The 21446-nt window shown below is 42.4% G+C and overlaps 1 protein-coding gene across 1 annotated transcript in view; it reads right to left on the reverse strand.

The window, feature by feature from the left end:
• Window positions 1–21446, reverse strand: part of T265_00733 (hypothetical protein) — a gene marked incomplete at both ends in the record, with an annotated part of 77067 nt that overhangs the window by 2175 nt on the left and 53446 nt on the right. Inside the window, 2 exons of the mRNA XM_009164582.1 lie at window positions 614–650; window positions 9145–9589. Of these exons, the coding sequence (XP_009162846.1) occupies window positions 614–650; window positions 9145–9589 (482 nt within the window). The remainder of the gene's footprint in view (window positions 1–613; window positions 651–9144; window positions 9590–21446) is intronic.

A 21446-nucleotide genomic window follows, 5' to 3' on the forward strand; every position in this document is an offset into this window, starting at 1 on the left:
TGTGATCAAAGCCCTTCCGGTTTTCAGTAATCAAATTTCAAGGACCATTGCTGATACAGACCGGTGTCAAGAATCCGTGATGTCGTAGTCAGACAGATTTCCGGCAATGTGGAACGTGTTTTACTTAGCGTTGAATCCAGTAACACGAGCTAGAGTAGCTCAGTAGTGAGTTGCTTTCTTCCCAGAACCGTTTCACTTTCCGTGCCTGATTGTTTGTAGCGTAAACCAAAAGGTAGATGGCGTGTGACTTGGTAGAATATAATGCTCAAATCATATAAATTGACCTGATCTTATTTCAGGGAAGCGTTAGATTGTTTCAACACTGCTGTCATACCCAAGGATCATGAACGTCGTTCATGTACGATTTTTCGGATGTAGTTCGAGATTCACCTAGCGATCACCGAGTTATCTCACTTGCTGCAAGTGTTGCCATCTCCCTCGATAAAATGAGTTCATTTGGTGTCAGTTAAACGTCATTCTTGATCTGCTTGTATCGGTTTCATAAACAGTACGTGAAGTTCGTCCACTACAACACCAATCAAACGCTTATTAGAAGGCGAACAGGAAACATGATGACACATAACGGCAAAGTTGGAAGCATCGTGTAACTCACCAGCAAGCACAGTCTTCCCAACAGCCATGGCAGACGCCTGACGGGGTGCATGCAAAATCAGTGCGAGTTCTGAAAGGTGGAGGTTAACATTAAGTCTGACTGGTCAATTGACCGTAACGCTAAACTCTGCAACCTTTAAGAGCACTATGGAAGCAAGTGTGAATAGATATTTTGATCACAGAGAGCTGGATTTTGAGGTGGACGAGTCAATAATGCAGGAAAGACACCAGATATATTGAGGCGGGGAACATTTAGAACTCTCTTAAGTTTGTTCACCTTGCATAAAACACGCATCAACTTGTTAATGAAGAAAGATGCATTATGGCTTCGTGACGAATGGCGCTTGGGACAACCATTAAGGAGAAACCGTCTCTTGATGTTCACCCATCCTGTCCGGTTTTGTGATGTATGGCCCTTGTTTCAAACGCTTTTTAACTACTGTCTTGTGCGAAGTAGTCACAAATTAGGCAAACCTTTCACAAGCCAGCTTTTGACCGCTCAGTCGACTAAACAACATAAAAGACAGCAAACGAGTTGGTGAATATCAACGGTTCTATAAATCGTATCACTACGTGAAAAAAACGATTTTATAGAGGCTCAGGCTTCAAAAGTGGGTGTAAAAGCCGTTCAGTTATCCGACACCCATAATTGCGAAGTAACTCGACCTAAATAATTAGCGGGAAAATTCAAGTGCCGTGTTCTGACCAAAAGTCGAATAACCAGGCTAACAGTCATCAGTTCGATGGGTAGTGTAATCACCTATCGGCCAGTCTCGGGCACCTGATCGATCACGTTTATATCTATCTGATCGACTGTCTGGGAAAAAAGCTTTTCTGTCGCGCCGCATTGGCTCCTGTCACACTTACGATACACAACCAGTTTTTGCCAGTAGACTAAGCTGTCTAATTTTTTCGAGTCTGACGGATTTCAAGCGCAGCCAATAGTTTCCATACTTTCTAGACTGGGGTTAGGTCCGGAATGTGGGACAGGCAATCTAAAAATAGAGACCGTGATAAGGTGACCATAATTACTTCTTGTAATTGGTGTGTTGACCTGGCTTCCTACTGAAAAAAGTCCATATCTGCCGGAACTACCGGCAATAACTAAAAACAAACAATGTGACGTAAAAATAATCCGACTACTTTCCACTCGAGATTGGTAAAAGTTGTTTCTATGACCAACACCTAACCACCGCGGTGATCTGAGCTTCACAGAACGTTTCTTCTGACGGCGACTACGGGAACTAGTTCATCCCCAAGCGTTTTACGCGAACTGGCATTTTTCAGCAAATGTAAAATAGCTTCGTAATATTCACAGAAATGTTCGCTCTCTACGAACTTTTTGTTCCAGTATGCCTAGCCCACAATGGTCTCCCTGGGTCTTTTGGTTTTTTTTGCAAACTATTTTCTCGAAGAAAGGTATCAGTCTTCCTCTTCGGACTATTTGATTTGGTCACAATGGATATTCCGCTGAATACCATGTGTTCATGCATCATCAGTTTACTCTGTAGAAGCCCCGAAAGTGAAAGACAACATATTCTCTAAATGACGCATTTGAGAACTCGATTAGTTCCTCTGCAGGGCACATCGTCCTAACCGACACAACACACATGGTCGCAACATAATAACCAAGACTTTACAACCTGGAATTCAAGGGTCATATTAAATTCAACCTTTCGTATCACTCAGTAAAATGCATTCCGTACATCCTAAGTTAGTTAGGACGTAGTAGCACTTCGGATACACACATCCAAATGGATGATCTTTCGTCTGGTTCATGATTGCATCCAATAGATATTCAGTGAAAAGCATGGGTTCAGGTAAAAAATAATACATGTTTTTATCCACATAGGTATTTAGTAAAAATTCTGGTCTCGAGTAGAGGTGTTAAAACCTTTAGGATCTCATGTTGGGACGGGACCGAACTATGTGGAAAATAACGAATGACTGTAACTACCCTGAACCAACTTTACAGTGCCGCCTAGAAGATGGGGACTGCCGGCTCTCGTTGATCGCTGGGAGGTTTAAATGGAAAACTCAGGAGGAGTATTGTTCAAACGGACACCAAACCAACAGGGTTTTATACCACATTTACAGTGATCCCTGTGAAAAAAATATCCTCCCTCTGTAAGCCTGTGGTTTCTGTGAACAAGGATGAATGAAATCCGATACTGTGGAGACCAATTTATCATGAATACATGAGGGAAACTACTCACAAGGTTACTGAAAACTCTTCGACAGTCCACTACCGGTTTCGCCCTTCGTGGGGCTCATCAGGTAGGCGCACTCCCCGAGTTTCCATCAACCTTATATGCTACTGTGAGGAAACTGGAAAGATGAGACTTACACAAAACCGAGATCTTGCCGCGAACCATGCACTGGTAAGAACGGATGCCCCCGTTTTCGATGGTATCGATTCGGGCTAGTCTACCTTGCCGTTTAACTATCGGACATACTAGAATGCTAATTGAGTAAACAGCAAATGCCTAAAAAAAGAGTGGTGAACTGACCCCCGAAATAGTCTCCTTCGTGCAACGTCTTCACGGAAATAGACCCGCCACTCTGAAAAACACCGAGGGAAAAATATATCATAAAAGAATTGCAGTTGGAATTAATACATACAGATGTTTGTTAAAGCAAATTTAAAGCGAAAAAATCAAAATGTGCGCAGTGGTTGTGGAAAATCATGTAGGAAAAAGGGACGATTTCAAATCTCCGTGTTAGAATACCAGCCTGAAAATCCAGATGCGTCCAACGTGCTTTGGTGGAGTAGTGGTTGCACGCTCGCCTCACATGTCGGATGTTCGGGGTTCGAATTCTCGGCACAGCCATTGGATATGCACCGTTGATAAGCTCTTACAGGAGCGAAACTCCAGTCCATTGCTTCCCTTTGGTGTGGATTCACCGTATAAGAGCGAGACTCGAATCCAGTGCTTCCGTTTGGTGTGCATTCGCCGGAATAATTACGCGAGAACAGGAGGACGACCGTTCAAACGAGAATGGTGTGACCATGAACAAAATACCTATCCCGCAAAACCCCCAAAACTGCAATATGAAATCGTTCGATAGCTGTGCAGAGGCCGGAAAAAAATATGCTCCGATCTGGCGGCTGAACGCAGTTTATAAGCAGCGGTGATTCAAAAATCCAGTTAGAGTCAGTTCGCTCATTCTAGGGAAACGGTCACCGCACGGAGAAGTAAGTGAACAGTCTGGTGTATAGAAGGAACGTTAACATGCATTGTAGTAGTCGAGTAAGTGCTGAAACTATAAACAGGACTGGCGTGTTCTCTCTTTTGAACTATCTCACGTCAGTGAAATATACCCATTTACACGCTAATTTTTTTTAACGATAGACCCAACTGAATCTCTTGTTTATGATATTCTCCTTTAATTGAACGTGCTGCACCAGGCCACCTCATGTTGCAGTTGGTACGGTACGTAAGCGTTGTACAGACTTAACACATTACTCAGAGTATGTTACAAAGGCGAGGTAAATTAAGCAGGGAAATGAATGAGTGTGCTGAGCTGTGTTATACAGCAATATAGATTGATGGAAATGGTTCTTGGATTGAGTGGAGCCTCAAGCCCCATTTCTATCATACAGTAATAAAACATTGATTGTAAAATCGAAAACAAGAGCAGTGACATCTTAGAAGGGCTCAAGTTTTCAGCATCTCACATGAATACACTGCGGATGTTGTCCGGCTGCCACAAATCGGTATACTTTCTCCATAGATCATATTTCTTCCCACCATACTATGCATCGTTTTTACAAATGAACCTTTCCCCATTAAGCAAAGTTCAGGTAAGTTACAGCGCTGATTAGAAATGGAAAATGCGTGGTTGGAGGTTGGACAATTACATTCATTTGCATTCATGGGAGGTTGTCCATAGTTGTCCGAGGTTATCACTCACACCATGGGAATTATTCGGTGAAGATCAGAATGCCACTGTCCTGGTCAACCAGTATGAGCGTTAGAGCAGGTGCGGCAAAATGCTCACTGGAATTCGCACTACTCCGGTAGTAGTATAAAGTAACGTTTTCTTACAATGCATACTTTATAACTGATATTAAAAAAACATCACAATTTTGTTGAATTTTGAGACTCACCAGGGTGACATACTAGCAAAGGAGACCCGCTGCTGATATCTCAACACTACTTAGTCCCTTCCCTGTCCAGGTTTACTCTTCTCTTTACAATAAGGCTTCCAAATAAATCTTGGTTGTACGGCAGTGAAGCATCGGTGTTGAACACTGATGTCATGCTGTCGATGATGATATATGTATATATTTACATAGTCTGAAAACTAAGTAGTTGTCTCAGAGTGAGCCTGCACGTAAATTACTTAATCTGTTTGGAAATGGTGTTTTGTCGTGGTCTGATTATGATCCATTTGACTGTTTCGTTTAATACGTTTATTTTAGTTGTCTTGTTTCGCTTTTCCCTTGAAGAGTTTGCTGTCCAGGTTTTTTGAGGTTTGATCCATGTAGCTCTCCTCTGAGTTGACATTTTGGTAACTGCTGTTTTTGACGAGCTTCTTTGTTCAATGGGATTGGTTCGCTCACCGCTTCTGTGGCACTGTGGTCCGATATTCCATTCGTTCACCGATTTATATCGATTGATTTACTAGTTATTTGCTGGTAATTTATGGAGAACATTAGGCCTCGTTGTATACTTTTATGATCTTGATCTAATTAGGTGAATTTCGTGGATTGCTCTGCCCTCAGTACGCTTCTCCTCTGCTCTCATGTGTGCTTTTTGAGCTCGAGGGTTCTGACGTTCCTTAATCTTGGGTGGTTAGCAAGTTTGGTTATTTTTGGCTGTCAATGGTATTCTCAGCCTGGTGACACGACATCATGAATCCACTCTTGCCTTTTGCTCCCACTTTTACGAGCACATGGACTTAGTTACAGTGGAATTCGCCCCTCCTAATCTCCGTCTACAGATAACAATGTAGGTAGGTCTCGTCCTTCACTGACATGTTCTAATTTGCGCAGTGTAGTGAATCACTTTCTCTCTGCTTGCATAACGTAGCGTTTACCAAACTTTTCCGTAATGAAGCTTGCTTTGTTAATTTTCTTTCTTCGAGCTTGCATATTGTTCTCCGAAAAAAACTTTGTAACCTCTTTTCAGTTTTGTCCAAAACATGGACAGGCACTATGTCAACTATTTGTAAAATGGCAGTTTGGCAGGCTATCGAAACAGAACATTTCGGAGGTTCCCTTCTTAGAGAGACTTTTTTAGGAATTTCCCTCGTGTAGGTTTTTGTTCCTTTGATTTGCTCTGCACTTCACTTTTCTTAACAAGCATCTTAATGCAGCTTTTTTGCGCTAGGCGGGACAGTTGCTATGGCAGTCCAGGGTTTGATCGCTGTGTATCGAACTCCCATTTAGCTCGGTTTGTAGTTATCGGTTCTATAGTCCAAAGTGACAATTATCTGTCCTCAACTTCTTCCATTGTGAATTTCGTGTCGTTTTAAAAGCTGTTCAATAACTGTTTCCATCCCTGTAGTACAAAAAACAAATGGTGCGCAGACACGTTCAATTAGTTTAGCTAAATAAAGATGGCTAGAGGATTGCCTTCGAATCGACTAGGTGATGATCTTCTTCGACAACAACTGACAATTCTGAAGTCAGAACTCCTACATTTCGTGGTCTATTTGGTCATTATTTTATCCACTATGGGTTTTCTTAGGGATACCGCAAATAAACTACATTAGTGTCATACATTCAGCTTTTTGTCGACTTCCTATCCCATTCTACCTAACCTCTTGATAGGGGCTACAAATGAAGGATATACGATTGCCCACACGGAACTTTCTTTAACAAATCTCAACGAAATTTCTGCGATTTGTTCAGATTTCATCGACCACATGATGAAGTCCCTTTTTGCACACTATACGTACGAATATCCTAATATAAATATTCCGTGTTCCCCTGTTTCTCTTCTCACAGACACCCTTAAGAGGCGCACGTCCAGACGTTACATGGGGATCTGTTTTCCATTGTGAAAGTTTCTCCTGCTTCACTTCTCCACGTGCTTTTCTGCAGTCTTTCTCAACTGTCACACAAACACCAAATTTTTCATGTAGGCTACTCTATTCTAGGTAATGTGTTTTCGTCTAAACATTATCAGCCGATTGTTTAGGTTCCCGATACGGAACTCTGAGTGACGCGTAAGTTCGACAATCATGAACATCAGAAGGAAGAATAGGGTTCGTAATTCTACGCGTTCGTAGTGTCAACATGTGCACAGGTCCGCCACTGACCGGCACAGTGCAGTGTCAATGTCCGCACACCAAACAACGGCGACCGGAATGATGGCTCAATAGTATGGGTTGCGGTCGTCCCTTCCGACGACAGTCTCGTGATACCCATTGGCCGTACGATCACACGGAACTTATGGATAGGTAGGTCAGCTGCGCACATTCACACACAGACACATGTCAATACACAATTATCGGACGGGACGGACTCTGCGGTTACAGATGAGCAAAACAACTGGAGATTAAAAGTGCATAGTAAGCAAATGAATGGGGAATTATAGTAAGGTCAAGTTAGATTCAACACAGTATTCCTTTGTTTAGCCATGTCATATCTGGTTTTGCAAGTAGGGCAATCAACGCTACGAGTGTGATGGGCCTTGAGGCACTGGTTAACCATGTCTGATGCCGAGATATAACGAGTTACTTACCATCTTATTATATGCTTCAATCGGCAACCCATGCGCCCACAAAAAAGCCAGGTCTTCCATCGAACTAAATCGATATATATCCGGACTGTATTTTGTTCGGTCCGACGAATATCTTTGCAGCCTTTATCAGCCATCAGTTACGGAGATGTATTTCCTCTACACACCCGATAACAGAGCTGCACATTCCAGACTGCAACTGTTTCAATTATCTTGTCGTGTCTTGGAAACAACAGCATGACCAATCATAGAGTAAATTCATAGAGTAAATTGAGTAAATCAGTTTGGGCATGGTTATATCCATCTACGAAATTCAAACGCTAAAAATAACTAAAGTTTCATCAGTCATTTCTGAGTGCATTCTTCCGTTGGTTTCCCTGGCGCTATGGGGAGCTTTTTGAAAACTTGGTGGATAGTGTGATTCTTAGCCAGAGCAAACTACGTACGTCACACGAAATGTGAGAGAACGCCTGCTGAGAATCATTGCACAGGTGTAGGTGGAGAGGTGCCGGAATGATATCATCCTAAGAAAAAAGTTCACCCGGTTCGTCTTCCGCAGTCTTCTGTCCAAATAAACCCACTGGTATGAAGCAGTTGGTATGCTAAACAAACGCAGAACCTCAAGATGTGTAGAAGCTAATTATGAGAAAAATCGTTCCGCCGTAGCACTCTTCCGGTGCCTAGCTGCCATGCAACCCGAAGAAAACACGAGGGCTGAGGTACTGCCAGGTTTTCCTAGCCTAGACAGGAGGACTCGAGAGGCAGAGGTCGGGTTCGAAACAGGATCGATTAGCCTGGGCGAAGACGGCTCGAGATTACTTGTGTTCCAGTTTGAAGCAGTTTACGCTTCAACCAGAATAAGCGACAGTCGTTTCTCCCAGGATTGATTCGCTGCGATGAAATAACCTTATAAAGGACTTCGCACAGTAAAACGCCCAACAACACGGAAGGGGGTACAACGTGAGAGTTTCACTGATTGTTACAACCTGATCTAGCAATATCCTCTTTAGTCGCAGGTCATCTCAGAAGCTTGCATTGGATTATGCGGAAGTTCTGATGCCACTCGTTTCGTTTTATACAGTTCCTGGGACATTAGATTAGGTATAAAAGATCAACCGTGCCAGTTATAGTCTTCGCATAAATTCGAGACAAAGAGCAGCATACTAAAAGTAAAATGGGCCGTATAAGTTTATGAAGCTGTTTACGCTGGTTCCCAATACCCTGCCGCAGATGGACTGAGCACTGAACTAATCAGACATCTCAACTCACGATAACGAATTACTGTTTGTACAGTACAAATCGGTTTGTTAGATTTCCGAGTAGCAGTTCTCCTCTGGTTTGAATAGATGGCCTCATAAAACTCGACCAATTGTGTTGAATTGGAATGTCGAGGAAGATATCCGGTTCTGGATTTGTGTTGGTATGCTTGAACACAGTTGAAAAAGTCACGAAGAGTGTGCTTCGCACCGTAGATTTATAGTCCGGGACTCGAAATGACGTCAGCCTAATAGCGGTAGGGGAGGCCAGTCGAACCTTAGAAGATTGAGGCATATGCATTTCGCATCCCCTTATGTGAATTTACCCTATTCAATGTTCGAAAATCAACGATGGAATAGTTTATTGTGTGGCAAGTAATCTCCTGCATTTTCACTCAATTTAGCAATATATTCAACCAGCAAACATACGCGGATCTGACGATTTTTTTAGTAATGAAGATAAACAGGAATATCTGACGAAATTTCCAAAACAGCCTCAAGCACAATCCCTCCAAAACTCGAGAGAACACGGATTGTCATGTCACGTAAGACGTCATTTCTATGGTGAAGTCAACCCAACTCACCGATGTGTTAACGGAGATTTGTACGTTTCCTTCTTCAATGAAGTACATCACTTCACCCGGTTCGCCCTGCCGCACAATCCACGAGCCATCTTCGAACGTCACACTAACCAGTGCATCAGCCAGGTTTTTACGTTCGTAAAAGTTGAGGTTCTTCAAGAGCGGGACATTGGAAAGCCAGGTTTCATAGAGCTGACGCTTGCGAAAGGCCTGTTTCAAAACAATTCTGCGGAAGGTGAAGCGATCCACTCTCCACAGAATTCCGTCTGAAGTGCACTTGATCGTTGCAGCTCGGGGTGTGTTGTACATCAAGGCCAACTCTCCAAAATATCCAGCACCGTTGTAGATCCCTGCCGGTTGTTCTTCAACAAACACGTCGTAAGATCCACTTGAAAGGAACAAAAACGCCCCATTAAGTCGCGAAGTGCGTTGAATATCAACTCCTAACCTTGACCAGAAATGCCAGAAAGTTTCACTCTCTTGAAGTGATTCTATAACATGAGTTACCCCATACAAAAAGCGCCCCCTCATAAGAGTTAAGCTGCACACTTGCCCGCTTTTCGTTGCACTAGACGGAGGACTACCCTATAGAGATCCCCACAAGATAGGCAACTCCCAACCACTAGACAAGTGCCAATATTCACACAAAAACCTCACGCAAAACAAAAAAGTACGTTTCAGTAACCTTATTTGACTCCAGTGGTGGTCATCCCATACGCATTATTACAATTCCATAACTCCAGAATGCGCTATATATCTACACTGTATAGGGCTAGTGCAGACCGGACCATTTTTGACACTTATCCAGTATCCTGTAACTCGACAACCGTGCACTCGATTGAGATGACCCACATCGCTAGTTTTGGCTTTTGTCTTATGATTCACTAGCTGAATTCAGCTCGTGTCAGATGATAGGGCTTACAAAGACCGGACTTGGAAGCGAACATGTTCGCATATCTCATGTGGCAAGTACCAAACATATATCGACGTCATCAACATTTATTTGTTGGGGTCATGTCGCCGCACGCCGCTAGCTGGAAATAAATAGCTTTGGTTGAATAGGTTTGGAGTTGTGGCGAAGAATTTTATGTTACGAGTAAAGGAACATTACAGCGGTCACAAGCATTCTTCAGCCTTTCATTTCCGCCAAACTACGGTGATACTACTGATGGAGGCGAGTAGTATGTATACTTTCAAATCCGCTTTGCGTGTCTTGAAAAGTAAGGTCTATTATGAAACTTGTAGAGTCACATTTGCTTGGATTTGAGCAATAAGCTACGAATATCCAGTAAAGTTCAGGAAGACGCCTTCAAGGAGAAGATGGATATTCAATTTTTGTAAACAGGATTCGTATGAGAGTTTTGCTTCCTTTTCCAATAGTCTGTAACTGCTCAGTTGGCATTTTCTGATGAAGAACTCCACAGCGAAGGCCTTCTTCCTTTCACTGATACTTACACCTGGACAGGTATAAGTGTGAGCCGCACGAGTGACCTGATGCTGCTACCAGTTATCACAGTCTGCTGGGTAACTTGTGAAAGGAAACTAGTATTTTATGAGTGAATTATCAACCGTTCACAATCCAGGTTTTGTGACAGTGGGTTTGACTCAGGAAAGGAATAAAGGTATGCACATTCCGCATGCATACTGGCCCGTAGTGACTCGGTTACCGTGGTGTTTGAATTCGCTTTCATGAACCGAAATAATCGCCTGATAAGTGTCTATAGATAGCAGGTTTTGATTACTTTCGAAGACATTTTTGAGTGAAATATCATAGATTAAATGGCCCGCAAAACGAAGCATTGCAAGTATATGGCTTACTAGGTAGTCTGTTTTTCGTACGTAAAGATTTCCCCCAAAAAGAACAATAATTGTACTTCCAAAAGTTACCTTTATACAGGAAAATGGAAGACCGTATAATAAGGGACACATATATTATTTGTGTGGAGTTCAAAACATAGGACAAACAGGAGCGGACCTAAGGTGATGAAGAGATCAAGTGATCGCAAATGGAATGGTAAAGATATGGTAAAGGATATGGTAAGGATAGCCAACTGGCTTCATGTGGGACGATAGCTTAAAACCTAATCGAATAATGAAAACATCCCTCGTTCAATCAGCATGGAAATAGTCTGAAAATAGGTTAGTGGTGGCCTAATTGATGGATTAAGCATGTATTTCCGGTGGATACTAGTGTTAGTGTCAACGCATGTTGGCGTATGACAGCCAACCATGGGAACACAGAAAAGCAGCGAAAATGACACTAAGAAGAGGAAAAGATATAGCGAAATCAACAAGCCTTACAGTATGTGGTTCGGCCGAAGTGCATACAAAAAGTAGTGAGAAAACCTACCTCTCTTAGATAATCTAACGGAAAATTGTTAAACAGCAGTAAAAAAAAACACAAGAAAGGTCTTACTTCAAAATATTTCATACATAAACTCTAATCGGACAAGAAGAAATTAATGTTAGCCAATGACGAGTTGAAGACTCATACTCATACTGATCACACTGGATTCATACTGATCAATTATGAATGTATTGGCTCCCCATTCCTATGAAAAACGTACTGTGTAATGCAAGTGCAGATATGATTTTGAGTCTAAAGCGTCAAACAGTCCCTAATCTGTGCCAAGAAAAATTATAATGTCAAATGCAGGTTACGTACTGAGACACGTCTGTGAAATTTGGCTACTCCAAATTAGCGATCTTTGTGGAGTCAAAATATTTAGCCACCGGTGCTCAGAAATTTCCTGGACAATATTCGGCACTCCATGGTGCGTTTGGATTTTAACTGCGTCATTCTGCAAGCACTTGATGGAGTTTATTGAAGGTTTTCGTTTAGTGTGTGTCCGGCAACGTCAATCGCTGGCGAAAAAAGGCTGTAGTGCGCTTGGAGAGTCGGCTGCCGCCAGGTGATGAACGTGTTTCATGTAAGAAATAACCATGAAAAGTCCTCACGCCAGATGGATTAAATTAAGATGCGCAAAACATTGCGATCAAGGATTTTCCGACCAATACAAATTTGATTTGGTTAGCTTATGTATGCACGGTAGTCCTAACCTCTTGATGTTCTGTTACGACAAGTTAATCATCCACTTGACAGACCACGTCCACTTCAAACACGATTACAACCAAAAGAGAACAGTACGTCATAAACAACTGTGAACGCCCTCCTCAGAATTAGTTGTGGAGTGGCGTCAGACTCTTGATAAATTGGAAATTATTACCTTCTGAAAATGAATAGAACGGTAATTCACATGAAATGAATGCATAAAACTCGTTGCTCAGGAAAAAACAGCTTACATATATTTCATCGGGATCAGTTAGCGAAAAATCATGTGCACTGTTCACGCCCATAAACGCAGGAGATACAACATCTGAGCAGCCGTTTCTGTTATCTTAATCTCCCTACCAGACAGTATTCAGTTCACATGTTATCTGATGTCATCTTTCTGATTCAGGAGTGATTGTTTGTTACCAGTTCTTGTGTTCATGAACGCGGTAAAGACCAGGCGAGCCGTGCGACTGGGTGCCAAACACTTGCCACTGAGTATTGGACCAGGCAAAATCAAAAGTTTGGCAAATGTGATTCCATTCCACAAAATTCGAGTCAGTTCCGCTAAATAGCTTAACGTCGAAACGCACGAAACAGTCAGTTTTGGGTTATGTTCCAGTCATTCCGTGTCGTCAGAAATGTCACGTCAAAATTCTAACCGACTTCTATGACGAAATCCATATTTTTGCACATTTATACAGCATTTCAGAGCTCCTATATTCCACGTAATATTTTCAGTTAAAGCCATACTTGCCATCTGTGACTCTATCGGACACAGCTGTTTGCAAAACCACTGTTTAACTTGGAAACCGAGTGCCATTAGACCGCGGATATCACTCATCAAGACGGTAAATGAAAATAAATCACTGCCAACTGTCCATATGCCGAACTGATGGAATCAGTGAAAATAGTTGGTCACGTGAACGACAGAGACACACTTAAGGTCATATCTGATAAGTATGTGAGGACATCTCTGCAGAGTGAACGAAGCTTCCCCAACAACAACGCGAACAATCTAAACGTGAACCTACCGGATTCAACTGGTTACAGACTGATAAGTGGGACGGTAAAACTCTGTTGCTTAAGACTGCCAGTTAAAACCATAGATGTGAGGGGACGCAAGTCAGCGCCAAACGCGCTTTTAGGAGGACGGGATCTGAATACTGCTAGACCACCCCTCGTTAGTCGAAAATTTCAAATTCGAATCGAATCTACCGTTTTCATTAGGTACACTTTCCATGCCACTCGAAAGAATGACATATTACCATGCCTGCATTTCTGTGACTATGTCATGCCGTAATTGGTGGCCGACCTAGAGATCCCAAGCTATCATCTGAATTCTTCATTAATACACTTCACGCCGTCATCTGGACGTTATTTTGTAAAAGAAACTGTGGCGTAATACTCTGGTGCATCCTAATTGGCGTTTTACCGTTAATTGGACATAGAACCCTGTAGACATCACTCCAACTTCACTTGAAGTGCGCTTGCATGAAGGTAGGTCATCAGTCTGTCATCTGCAATGGCTAACTGACAGCAGCAAAACAACATGGCTGGTACATTTCGTGGGGCCAAGATGTAAGTGCCACCCCAATGCAATTTATTGGCCAAAATACACACATCATTTCTATAAAAGTATAACCATCTGGTAAGACCGCCCGTCAGCAGTGACCTGTTCAATATGGCACATTTCCTTCTAGGATGCCTTTCGTAAATGCAGCTGACTATGAGTGGCCTATTTGGAATTCAGAGCTAAATCTGACCGAGATTGCGTCTTTGATGATCTGTTCTGAGAGGGCATTTCACGTCTATAGGTTATCGGATCTCATTACATAGATGCACTAGAGGAACTGCGTCGGAGTAGTGGAAGCACCATATAAACAAGCAAGATCCACAGCAGATTGCAAAACATCCAGAAACTGTGAACAATTTGAGATATCCAAGTAAAAGCTCATTAGATTGAGCTTAATTTATCTCCTACCTATTCAACGGTTTTGAGTACGGCCATGGAAAATGTACCAGGCAAATTTGAGGTGTGATCTGAAGTGAATAGTGTTTGAGACGTTTGATCCGCTTTTTGTTTCAGGACAATCTATGAGTAGATGGATTAGTACATGTACATAAAAGAGCTCAATATTGCTCTGGGAATAAAGTGTATTTCCTTTGTGTCGGTTATCCATCCTCTCCGTTAGGTTTAACAAGGTATTTTAATTCATTTTCGTTTGTTCCAAATAGAAAAACTAAAATTTCTTTTTCAAGACTGAAAAAGGGAAATTGCAGCTTAAAATGTCCAACAGTTATATGGTTTTGACGAACTGCATTTTCTTGTTTTGGTACTCTGACTACCCCTATCCCACACAGTCAAACGTGAAGAATAGAATTACTACAACCCTTGGCTGTCATAGCAAATAATGACATGGCGATCAGCTGAGTGCGTTCGAAAATGAATTTAAGCAGTGATTTCAGAAACAGTGCTTGTGTATGATTGCTACATAGAGTACCGGGCTAGGCGATGTGTTGAGAACGGTGTGTTATTCTACTTGGGAAAAGACTGTCAGTTCAGGAGCGACAACAAACCGCACGACGCCTCAATCATTTGGTGCTTTCATTGAAACACATGATTTGTTTGGGTTTTGGACAAAAGAGAGTCGAGCGGAAATCAAACGGAATGACAGCAGAAAATTAATGCATCAGGGGCAGTAAGTTGGCTGTTTGTTTACTTATAAATTAAATCATACAGTCGTTGATTGTTACATTGGATAGTCAAATTGGAAACATTGCGTTATCATGATAATCGCCAGCAATGTATACATCTACCTAATTTTGTGATTCTCCTCGACTACGGCCGAACCTTAAAAACACCGGAAGACCAGAGTGTAATCTTCGTGGTAATCTCCAATGTGGACTAAACAATGTGTGCTGTAGACAACTGGTATTAACCAGTCCTCAAAACGTGTGGCTGTCAGGAAGCAGCTGCTGAAAACTCTGAATCGCTACTAATTCGCTCCTTCTAATCAGGAGTTCACTTTGGCCGGCGATTTACCCTGAAAGTAGGCATCCATTCGGAGTGTGGTCGACTTCATTGCCAGTGAGCTGGCAAAAGGACTAACGAAGTACACACTCAACTGAATTTGATATTTAACCGTATGCAAAGTTCCAGACTGATAACTACCGAGTCTTCATTATGAGTTTCACCAATCCTTAATAAAGCTAAATTCTGAGTTTGCGGAAACGCAAAAATCAAAACATTCCCCAGCAGCACTATCAGGTAGTTCAGTTTCATCTCGTCCGTCAGATAGATAACCGTGGGGAATATGTTGCCCAGGGATAACCTGTCTCCGGAGATCGTAGGTAAGGTTTCAATTAATGGGTAACGTTTGAGTGGACGTTCTAGATAGATGGTACGTCTTCGGAAGCCTCCCGTTATTGGGTTGCTTCCGATGGGGAGAACGCATCAGATGATAAATTTTGAATGGCATGTAGTTCAAACTAGTGCATTATTGCTTACCGGCAGTTGACAAGGTAGCTCACGAAATGGTTCCGAAAAAAGAACTTGTGGGGCCTTATCTTAATGTGTAGGCTAATATTTGCGAACTGGATTTTAAGAAACGCTGCTTAACACCAAGTCAACCTGTCAGTTCGTGAAATTTGGTGTGCATTAGGAGCTAAGTCACATGTCACATTTCACAGAATTTGTTGCAAAGGGCACCTAGCTAATTCCGTTACGGTCAGCCCAGAAGCACGACGAACCCAGTATGCCTGAAATGTATTTTGTTGTGATTATCACGTGACCAGGCATGAACACATGGCTTCGGAATGAAAAGTCATGCGAAAAGAATGAATTCTGCGTTCGGCTGGTTTGTACAACAAGCTATTTTGTATGAAACCAGATTGCCGTTCTTTTGGGACCCAAATTAAAATATGCTATTCCCCCGGCCGACAAGCTGTGGCTTCTCTCAGTGAAGTGGAACATGTATCCACACAACCTGTGCAACTGCACGGGCTCGGCCTACAAACACACACAACATAAGATGAGCTACTGTACATATTCAATGGAATGAAAAACAATAGTTCATCCATAGTGGTTCGCATCGCAATACAATTCTGAGAAAGGACACTGTCAAAGTAAACACGCTTCTGTCCAGAAATGAGTAGGTTACAGAACTCTTGTATAAAATCGATCAAAAGCTTGGGGAAATCACTGGTCTTGAGTTAAAACGTAACATCCCCACTATGTTCCGGGTAACGATACGAACATGTCTAAATAGTGATAGACGTATTTAATGTGGATCAAGGCGGTAAAACAATAATGGGCCTAGCATTGGATGTTTGCAGAACGGAAAACGCGGCGAGCTTCGCAAACCTGGTTGTTCACATCACTGTTCTTCCGCTCCACCTTCAGAAAACACCGCCTGTCATTCAGCACCCACATTTGCGTGCAAAAGCAAACACAGAGTCAGTGCAATATACCTGGAAATAATGGTGTGAGCCGTATGTTCGTTGACAATATCTCATCAACATCAGTGTTTTGTCTTTCCCCACGGAATTTTCCAGAGTGGTAATCTGAGTACTTCAAAGACGATCTCAATTCGTGCTTGACCCCACCATGCTACTGCGACTCGCGTAAGTAGTCCACATCCTACGGGTCTATTTTGTGTCGAACAACACATGGTTCACATAATCTTTTTGTAGTATTATCTTAGCGAGTAGCAACCATAAAAAGCCGGTCAGATTGTAATTCAATGGAGTCCAAAAGTTCTCACTGTTGTATGCCAGTTAAACAACATTGTGTATTACTGGTGCACCATTGTCAGTGATGACGTAATGATGCTGACAGTCATACCATTGTAAGTTTTCATCGGTCGCAATGAACGACTAAACCGAATAAAATGGCTAGAATGCTTTTTGTCATGTTGAACACTTCACATGGTTCAACGGGAAGTTGAACCACAACAGGAAATGGAACTGACAAGAGTGTAGAGCGACTATGAATACTTGATGGTACTGAGTTTGTGTATGCTTGAAGCACGCATATCTCACTGCTAATTGGTGAGTGTCTCCTGAAGCAGTCACATTTGAAAAAGAAGGAGAGATGGCTCGGTTTTGGCATGTCGTTTTTTATCACAAATTTACACCGATCCACTGAGCACAAACTAATGAAAGCACTGCACTCTTTTAGTTGACTCCTGTTGAATGACCCCGAGGAATGGATAACATCACTGCAGGTTTGCAGCAGCTCCGCAAGCAAAGATCTTATTTGACGACCCGAATTTCACAAAACATACCTATTTATTGGTCGCTAGACCGATGTAAGTGTCAGTGCCGAGACGATAAAATATATCCCAGGTCAATCAGGCCATTTTAGTGGGAAAGTGATTAGCCCGGTTGGTGTCTCGGTTTCTGCTGTTTGAGCCAAGACTCCAGGGTTGATCTGCAGCGCCACACGACGGAGTGAGGAAAGATTGAACGTGAGATAAAACCAACAGAGAACTTAAATATTTAGCAGAGAAACTGAAACACACAACGGTATGCTATGTCTGAAAAAAAGAAAATGTCATTTCGAAGAAAATGAGGTTAGGGGGCTTGCTGAGTAACTTCTAGATTCACCAACCAAACATTCAGCAATCTACACCTGCATTCGAACTCCGACCCCTGCAGCTGATATATTCCCATCAACCGTCTTATCCTTTCGCGCTTAACCAGCTAGGGAGTCAGTATTGGTAATCAACTCGAAATGGGATGGACGGAATAGTAAATTTGGTATTCAGGATTGCTTGACTCATTCAGGCCCATTTCATCGACAACTCATTATTTACTTGAAACCAGGCGGGTAGAGATTAAATTACGCGCACGACCGCGGACGTTATGGTGATGCATTTTTCATAATCCACTGATATCAGAAGATGGAAAGCTGAGCCGAGTGGACATAAGGAGTGCCCACGTTGATAAGGCTTTCTTTGGTGACTGATTTGCATTAAGAAACTCGACCAGGAACGTTCATGTTTCCTTTCACTTGTCTTACATTCTTCTGTAGCGCGCACTCGAAGCGATTCAAAGAAATAGCTGCGATCTCATTGCGGCTACGATAAAGGAAGATGGCTCTAGAGGATGGTGATATGCACGTATTTGTGCTTTCAAAGGTGAAAAAACAATTAGGCACGTTCGCTGCACACGTACATTCCCACATGCACTTTGATGTTTCTATTGGTAATCCAGGTACCACTGGTGACCGGGTGTAATCTGATGTAAATATCTCCTCAATGTAACTAGAGCATAACGGCCGGCGAAGGCCAAAAATCTGTAAAAATGGTGTGCGGACTGAAAGGAACCACTTCACAGCTCCATCGCTTTGAATTCGCTCCAGCAGAGAGAATACTCCCACGAACAAGGAGCAAAGCGTGTGTTTTACAGGGTACAGATCAATCCGGTACATATTTGCAGGAAACGTAAACCAGATAAAACGCTGGCATAAGAATTACGACGGACGGGGGCGATGCTGAAGGNAGGCCAAAAATCTGTAAAAATGGTGTGCGGACTGAAAGGAACCACTTCACAGCTCCATCGCTTTGAATTCGCTCCAGCAGAGAGAATACTCCCACGAACAAGGAGCAAAGCGTGTGTTTTACAGGGTACAGATCAATCCGGTACATATTTGCAGGAAACGTAAACCAGATAAAACGCTGGCATAAGAATTACGACGGGGGGGGGGGCGATGCGGAAGGTCATTTTTCTCTTCAAAAGCCCGATGACCACATACGTTTTCTGAACTTCCAGCTAACTGAGTGATGAGAGTGGCACCCACTTGTCACTTCCAAAAAGACTGGTCAATCCATCAGCAATTTACACTGTGACCAGTCAGCCAAAATTGATTCACACTTAATTACGCTGCACTGGCTCAATGTTGATGGACAGATCAATTCGCTGGGCGTGCATTCTGGTTTATCCTCAGCAGTGATTCAGACGTCTAATGATTGAAACGGAGTTATTGTTCTTCGTAAAACTGTGCGCAAGAGTTCTCGAAAACTTCACTGGGATGCTCATCATCGATTAAAATTAGGGAGACGCGTATTACGAAGAAAACCCTGTCTGTGCCAGAAACACAAATAAGAAGATTCTACACCATTATTTTGTCTACCTAATCATTTTTTCTGGGGATTTGACTTACGCTATGTTGCTGATACATCATGTTCGGGAAACCAGATCTACAAGCAAAACCTAGCAGAAAGTTGAAAAGTTTATCACTTTCATTGTTCACCAAGCACGCGGATCCTCATCTAAAACAGAAAACCACAGGCGGTTTGAAACCCCGAGTCCAGTCAAAAGGGGAATTGGTTTGCCTAATTCTAGGTCATGAAACTGTGGACAGTGACACTTGCTAAACGACAGTCGCCAACCTGGACGAGAATTCAGACAGAAGAAATACAAATGTTTGTTTTATTTCCAATGGAAAGCTTCCATTGATAACCCAACTGACGAGTTACAAAAGCGTCTCAATGAAAGTTAAGAAAACGTCATAAACGCTTGCACAGGCATGCGTTAACTATTACAAATAAAGTACTTTGTGTTCTCTCTCAATGCCAAATCACTTTTAATGGCCTGCGCCGGATTTTCCTTTTGCGTGTGATATATAGTTATGGCTGAAAAATGAAATCCATAGGCAACCTTTTTCTGATCACACCGTATTGCAGCACAGGCTGCTTGACCCAGATTTACGAAGCCTTCTGAGGTTTCTATTGATTAACTGTTTAGCCCACAGCGTTTCTTCAACCCTTCATGTGGATTAGACGGAAAACCGAGTTTCAGCAGTTGCCAAAAACTTGGTTATTACGCTTTGACAGTTCCATTCAGAGCGGAAAACATTGGGAACAGGACGAGCTGATGGAAAAATTTACCCAAAACCTAAATTTCACATGTCACGAACACATTTATTTATCAAGCTACTAAAAGTCATCCGTCACAGAATCCTGGAAAGATAGGGAAAGGTTAAACCAAGAACAGTGTTGTTTAATAACTCAATGAAATCTAGGTAGTTCAGTGGTTAAAGAGCGAACTTATTTGCTGGAACGTCTGCTCACGAAGCCGACCTCAGCATCTGGACTGGTCTAGGCTTTGGAAACTTGATATCATTTCATGTTTGCTTCGGATGGCATGGCAGCGGCGCACCGGCAAAACAATCATTCATAAATTATCAATCAAACTGTCCAAGACTTTTAAAAACGTTATCCGACCTCTGAAACTACGAGTGTGGTAAGTTTATCTAATCAATTTTCACCTAACGATTATTTGAATCGAGCTATCGCAACATCGAGAGCTGGTTACACGTATTCAGCCTGTACTTTTGCCGCGACGGATGAACAGTGACTTGCGATGGAAGTTCAGTCAACCTTGAAAAGAAACCAACTGAAACCGACATATGTGTGCTCGGGGAGTCTTGTTCCCACAAAGGCTAAGTGATTCAGCCGACTATCTTGTGTCACAATCTTTTCAGAAAAACAAGATAGCAGTTTGCTGGCTGAAACCGGACATCATCTGTGTTCCAATTTCGAACCAAGCTAATTCAGCTTCTTGGCCGTATGATTATTGGTCGTCGAATTGAACCGGCTATCAAAGAGGACATTATGTACCTCAGAAGACCATAGGTCGTCACTATCAACTAGGCGTAAATGATCAAACCATGTCTAATTTAAGCTCACCGTGCATTCAGGTTCAATTTCCATATCATTATAATCCAACGCGTTGCAGCTAGGCACCTGAAGGTTGTTACAGCTGAACGATTGGTGACTATTGTCCAATTAAATACTCTAAGTAAGAATCGTGGTGAATGCAATATTGGACTTTGTGGGGGTGTGTAAACATGTTTAATTCCTTGCAAGTCATTCGATTCAACAGAACAACGTAACAGTCTTGGTAATAGTGCATTAAATCGACGATGGCTTGGCTCCTAGGGACCAGTATGGCCCCTAAAAATCTTAGACTCTGAATGAGAAGACGATAGATAGCAGAAGAGGGTCTTTGGCTGGACTTCAGCTATACAGTAAATGTCGAAAAAACAGGTTACCAGATTTCCGGCACCGTCTAGTTGACCATGACAAACTTTCCTACTTCCCTTCCCAATCACCCTAACCCACGTGTGATGGAGAGGATATAAACATTTTCACCGCGCAAAATTAACTACCTTATTAAAATGATGAACAAGTGGATTTCTATAATCCCCAAGTCAGCGAATGCTTGTTCAGGCTGTCGTGCATCC

Source organism: Opisthorchis viverrini, assembly GCF_000715545.1.
Source record: "Opisthorchis viverrini unplaced genomic scaffold opera_v5_7, whole genome shotgun sequence".
NCBI lineage: Eukaryota > Metazoa > Platyhelminthes > Trematoda > Opisthorchiida > Opisthorchiidae > Opisthorchis > Opisthorchis viverrini.